This window comes from Hemibagrus wyckioides, linkage group LG17 (genome assembly GCF_019097595.1).
Source record: "Hemibagrus wyckioides isolate EC202008001 linkage group LG17, SWU_Hwy_1.0, whole genome shotgun sequence".
NCBI classification, from domain to species: Eukaryota; Metazoa; Chordata; class Actinopteri; order Siluriformes; family Bagridae; genus Hemibagrus; species Hemibagrus wyckioides.
Window position 1 is genome coordinate 6,788,963 of NC_080726.1, and position 6,787 is coordinate 6,795,749.

Genomic DNA, 6,787 nt, shown 5'->3' on the forward strand with positions numbered 1-6,787 from the left:
TAACAATTGTGAGGTTTGGATGTTTACACAAATGCAAAGAGGAAATAAACTATGTTATTGCTATTTTATTTGTTTTCATGTTCAGTCCATATATCCAACGAATATATATATATATATATATATATATATATATATATATATATATATATATATATATATATATATATTTATGTAGAAATAACCAATAATTAATACAATAGTTTAATTGCAGTTCCTATTTTGCATCTCAGAGATACATTATATTAATTATGAATATAGTGATTTTAATTATGTAATAGAGAACCGCTGTAGTAATTATAGTGATCTGCTCTCCAAACCAAGTAAATAAGTAACACTTTTACCTCAAATGCGGTGACACTTTTTGTGGCTTAAAGAATTTCAGTAATTTATCTTGCAGCTCCTCAGTCTTTAGACTATATATGATAGGGTTTAACATGGCTGGCAGGGTACTAGACACTGTAAGGACTGCTGTGAACAGATCAATTGATTGAACTAATCGCAAGTTCCCTAGTATATAAGCCAAAATTACTGGCATATAGTAAATGAGAACCAGGATCATGTGAGTAAGACAGGTGTTGAAGGCCTTCCAGCACTGAGTTGTAGATGCAATCCTTAACACTGCCACAACCACTATGACATATGAAAAAATGATAAATATCAGAGGGCCAAGCAAAACAGCTAATGTCTTGGCAGTTGCCAGATTCCTGTTATAAGAAGTATTTCCACAAGCTAACTTGTATACTGGGCCATGCTCACAGCAACAGCTTGGCACCACCCTTGATCTACAGTAGGACAGGCCACTGGCCAGAACTACAGGGAAAAGCTCAATCAAAAATACCAGAAACCAAAGTCCAGCTATGATGAGCACCATCCTCACATTCGTATTGATACTAGGGTAGCGCAAAGGAAAGCAAATAGCAATCAGGCGATCATAAGCCAATAGAGCCAGTGAAAAGGATTCCATGTCACCAAAAAAGTGCATGAAAAACATTTGGGTGAAGCAGGCTTCAAAACTGATGTGATTAAGGTTGAATACGAACACAGGAACCATTTGTGGAATAATAACACTGTTTAAAGAAATGTCAACTACAGCAAGGTTACAAACTGCAAGAAACTTGGGGTTCTGTAAACTGGAGTTCATGAAGATTACAGTCAGAAGAGTACAATTACATATAAGAGTGATCAGGTAAATAATTCCTAATGCCAATATCAGGTAGTTCTTATTGTCCAAAGAATTGAAAGCAACTAGATAAAATCCATCACCAAATGTGTCCATCCCATTGGTGATATTAGAGCTTAAATTCATTTGGATAGCTTTGTCACACCTGGAAAAAGGAAATAATACTTTAAAAATGTAAATTATTTTATTATTATAAATTATTTATATATTATACAATTATATGCATAGTGTATATTAAATAGACATGTTTCTTAAGCTAGTTAAAGCTAAATTAAATGTGCAGTTTTCAATTATGTTCTCAGTATAATGCTCAATTATATTCAATGTATATTAGAAGCTTGACTTACAAATCAGGTCCAGACTCCACTCAGCCAAGGCATAAGGCAGAGTAAATATCACAAATATAAAGAGTCGAGAAAAATGTAAAATGGTGACTTGGGAATAATTAGTTAATTGTGTGTACCAACAAAGAAACAATTAGTTTTTTAGTTCGGCTAATTATAATAAAGCTTTCTCCCAAGTATCTAATTAGAGCATAAATAGGATTGTCTATTTGGCAGTTATCACTGTTAGCTTTTAACATTTCCAACCAGTTAAAGAACTCACTGATATGATCCTTAGGGAAAACAATAGAATAATTAGGAGCTCATCATTTTCTCCTCACATAACAGAGGTCATAACTAACCACTGAGGAGTAACCATGCAGCCAAAACATTAGTCACCACAGAAAAAGAAATTAGCAAATATCATTATTATAGTTCAATTATCCTTACTTATCTGTATAGTTGCTTTATATTTTATGATGTAAATAGCTATTATTACTGGTTAAATTTGAATATTATAGGAAATTGCTAGTTTTATATAACTGTACAATTCTAATTAGCACTGCCAGCTAATAGCTCTAGTGTCCCTGAGTCTGGCCTGAAAATATCTTCCTCATACAAATGGAATTGTCTGAGTTCTTGAATCTTCTCCCACCTCACAAAAACATGGCAGGCTAAGATAAATTAATAAATGTAAAAAAAAGAAAAAAGTAATTAATAATAATAATAATAATAATAATAATAATAATAATAATAATAATAATAATAATAATAATAATGCCTAATTAGAAAACCACTACTTAAATAAATACAGTTAATAAATAAAACATTTAATAAAAATTAATTAATTCATTAATTTATTAAGCATTCTAAAACATTTAAGTTTCTCTACAACAAATTCAGTGATGTATGAATGAATGTCTCCCATAATACATGGTGAAGTGGTGTAATGCTAGTACACATGAAACATGATGTGATACATCATTATGCTGTTTAGGGACACATGGCTGCACCAGTGAGGCTGCATCACTGGTAGTGAAAGTTCCAGTGTTGTGAATATGATTGGATTTAGATTCAATATTCATATAACTTCACACAGACACAAAAAATTAAAACTAACTAACTAACCCACTATCTAATTAATACTGGTTAAAACCTGGTTAAGCACTCAGATATTGATCAGTTAATAAATAAACTCATTAATTACTTGAGTTTTTGATCAGAAGTCATGGATGACTGCCCAGAACTTTAGGTCTGATGACATGACAGCCCTAAACATAGTAAGAGCCAATCAAACACCAAAGGTGTGGCAAGGCATTCAAAACTGTACTGATTACAAAGTGACAGCATATGTTTTGTGATACCTTATTCTTATTTACAGAGATTGTTGATGGTTTAACAATCAAAGGACAGTCTAGAGCACAGAATAATGAGTCAAGAAGCAAGACCCTCCCTTCCACTGACCACTTACTTTGTCTGTCCAGAGCAAATGACTGAAACAATTCTGAAAAATATTTTGCTGGTCCAAAATACTGATCTGAATGCACAGGGTATGTGCTGATCATCTTTCAGGTAAATAATAATCTCAAGAAATAGGCTGTCTTAATAACAAGCGGCTTATATCATAACAGCAATCATCATGAAATAATTCAAGCAGCTACTCATAAAAACACATAAAGAGCAGAATTAAACTCATTTCAGTTTGCCTACTACTCAAACCAGGCCATGTATGAAGTATGTAGAGTCAGTCACTCATCTATCCCTAACCACGCTGGACAAAATAGAACAACTACAGTATGTGAGAGAGGTTTTATAATGTTTTAATTAAGTATTTAACACAGTAATACAGGTGGATCTGTAAATTTCTGGTTAGAAGACACACATCAGCCCAAGCGATAATGTCTGCTGGCACTACTCAGGGCTGTAAGATTGTGTGCCCAGTCCTCTGCTTTTTACATTGCTGACTTATGAGAATGCTGCAAAACTCAACTCAAACTATATCATCAAGTTTGCTGATGACACTAGTAGTAGTTGTCCTTATCAATATCAATTACTTTTCCTTGGGGTGCTATAACTATATCAAATTCTGTCCCTATGTCCTGTCATCAAATATTTGTTGTAAAAAATAAAATAAATAAATAAATAAATAAAACAGATGACATTTTTGAGTCTTGATTTATTCAGGGTTTATTGAGGTGCCTGAAGCAGCCTCTTTATATTTTTTAAAGTCATATAAAGTAAGGTAAACACAAGTAAATGCTAACAGGATAATTGCATCTTATAAATTGTCCAATTAAAATTGGAAAATTATACATTTCTACATACATTGTCTAAACAAGAACCCATCCACATATTCAGGATTTGTGTTGAACTTCTCTTCTGCGCTATTTGCTGCCATCTTGTGGTTATTATGTAATGTAACTTAATTCTGCCTAAATTGCTTAAGAAAATCATGTAGAAAAAAATAATAATAGCAGTCTTGTTTATTTATTTATGTTATTTATATTTGACTTTAAATTGTGATGGCTAGACAACTGAGGAACAGCATCTCCAAAATGGCAGGTTAGTGGTTACTTACCAAATGTCTAAAGAAGGACAACCAGCAACAGGGTCATGGAAACCCTAGGTTCACTTTACAGAGGCAAAGGCTAGCCTCGAACTGATCCTAGTGACCTAGCCATCACAATCATCACAAAGGATCTCATTTGCATACAGTGTTTCATGCAACAAACTGTTAATATTGTAGTTCCATTGAAATATAAGTAGTAAGTCAAAATATATAATTTGACATAAAAAGTATCATAATTGATTAATTCTAATTTATTTGATTTGATTTGTTTTTTTGTGACTTAAAAAAATTCAGCAGCTTGTCTTTCAGTTCCTCAGTCTTTAAACTATATATAATAGGGTTTAACATTGCTGGCAATGTGACACATACTGTCAGCACTGCTGTGTAAAGATCAAGTAATTGCACTAATTTCATGTTCCCTAATATGTAAGCCAAAATCACTGGTAGGTAATAAATGAGGACCAAGATAAGATGAGTAAGACAGGTGTTAAAGGCCTTCCAGCGTTGTGCTGCAGATGCAATTCTCAAGACTGCCATCACCACTATCACATATGAGCAAATGATGAAAATCAGAGGACCGAGGAGGACAGTTAATGTCTTAGAAATTGCCAGTTGTTTGTTATATGATGTATCTCCACATGCCAGGCTGTAAACTGGGCCATGCTCACAGCAACAGCTTGGCACCACCCTTGATCTACAGTAGGACAGTCCACTGGCCAGAACTACAGGGTAAAGCTCAATCAAAAATACCAGAAACCAAAGCCCGACTATAATAAGAACCATCCTCACATTAGTATTGATACTAGGGTAGCGCAAGGGAAAACAAATAGCAATCAGGCGATCATAAGCTAATAGAGCCAGTGAAAAGGATTCCATGTCACCAAAAAAGTGCATGAAAAACATTTGGGTAAAGCAGGCTTCAAAACTGATGTGATTAAGATTGAATACAAACACAGGAATCATTTGTGGAATAATAACACTGTTAATAGAAATATCAACTACAGCAAGGTTACAAACTGCAAGAAACTTGGGGTTCTGTAAACTGGAGTTCATCACGATCATAGCAAGAACCATAAAATTACATAGCAGAGTGACCAGGTAGATAATTCCTAATGCCAATATCAAGTAGTTCTTATTGCCCAAAGATTTGTAAGCAACTAGATAAAATCCATTATCAAATGAATCGGTCCCATTGGTGCTATTCATTTGAAATGTTTCTTTACACCTAAAAAAAACAAAATCTTGCATTAAACATGTAAAAATATATGACATACATAATTCCAAAGTTATGTAATGCCTGACTTACAATACAAGTACAAATAGTCCACTCAACCTAGCTAAAGGACCTAGTAAATATCACAAATATAAAGAGTTAAAAAAAGTTGAATGGTGATTTGGGATTAATTAGTCTGTGTGTACAAACAAAGAAACAATTAGCTTTGAAGTAGTTCACCTAATTATACCACACATTTTCTCTTGAACACCTAATTACAGCATAAAGAATAGCAGTTAATTGCCCATTTAGTGGTCATTACTTTTGACATCTTTTTGAACCATTTAAAGAGCAGGTGCTTAAATATGACACCTACACATAACAATGGTCATAAACACTTCCTGGGGAATAATCATGTTCCACCATTTCCAAAACACTACTAATTATCAAAAAAAGAATACATATAACATAACTAATACATTTATCCCGTATTACGCATTCTGATTCAATAATATATAAAATAAAACAGGTTTCATAGAACTGTATAATTTTAGTGTTATTATGTTCACACAGCCCATTAAGGAGTTTTCACACATAAAACATTTTCAAAAGCCCAAAGCCCTGGGTCTTAGCTAATGGGCATTACATTTGGTCATTTCTGTCTTCTTTCAACCTGGTTGCAGTCCAAAAAACTTGTCTGACTGTGACATAAATAATATCTCCTGGTGTAACTAAGATTTCTCTCTGGTTTGTCTCACAGCAAAATGTAATTTAGTTGAACTGAAGTTCAGTTTATTAAATCAACAGGTATGTCATTGTAAGGATTGGTTAGTAGGATCCATGTGTGGTGTAAAAGCAGTTTTATTGTGAAACAAATGAACCTTAAAAACCACAACAAATTCCTTGTGTGTCTTCGCACACTTGACAAAGAAAGCTGATTCTGATTCTGAAATGTGCAACACTGATAAGTACAGTATATATATATATATATATATATATATATATATATATATATATACATAGTAAAATCCATGAAGACATGGTTTGCCGAGATGACAAATGGAAGTGTGGAAGTGGTGGAAGTCAAATATGCAGATTGGATGATCTGCTGTGATGAATCCGAAAAGAAAGCAGCCGAAGGGCATGAAATATAAAATGGCCCTGTAATATAAAATGTACCCTATGCATCTGGTTACAGCTGATAATCTTCAGAGCAGAAATGAAAGATGAGGGTACACTGGTGTCTGAACTACTTGTCTAGGTGTGATTTGTCTGTAACTCCACAATCCAGATACAGAGAAAGACAATGAATCCTTACTTCATTCATTTCCATATTCCTTATTAATTAATTTCCGGTAATAACTTTTTCAAATCAGGGTCACAGTAGATCAATTAAAGTCCATCACAGACCCCATGAACACACATTCACAATTCATTCAATGCAGGACGGGGAAGGACCAGCTCTTTTATATAATGGCTAGGTCCAGCTAAGTGAATGCATG

At 33.5% G+C, this 6,787-nt stretch overlaps 2 protein-coding genes across 2 annotated transcripts; both read right to left on the minus strand.

Annotated features, from left to right (window-relative positions):
• Positions 1-337: 337 nt before the first annotated feature.
• LOC131368141 (olfactory receptor 52K1-like) lies at positions 338-1,306 on the minus strand. Its single transcript, XM_058414056.1, has one exon. The coding sequence runs from the start codon at positions 1,304-1,306 to the stop codon at positions 338-340; it is 969 nt and encodes a 322-aa protein (XP_058270039.1).
• A 3,012-nt stretch (positions 1,307-4,318) lies between these two features.
• On the minus strand, positions 4,319-5,278 carry LOC131368281 (olfactory receptor 1361-like). The gene has a single exon (XM_058414292.1). It carries the CDS (start codon positions 5,276-5,278, stop codon positions 4,319-4,321), a length of 960 nt encoding a protein of 319 aa, XP_058270275.1.
• Between the last annotated feature and the right edge of the window lie 1,509 nt (positions 5,279-6,787).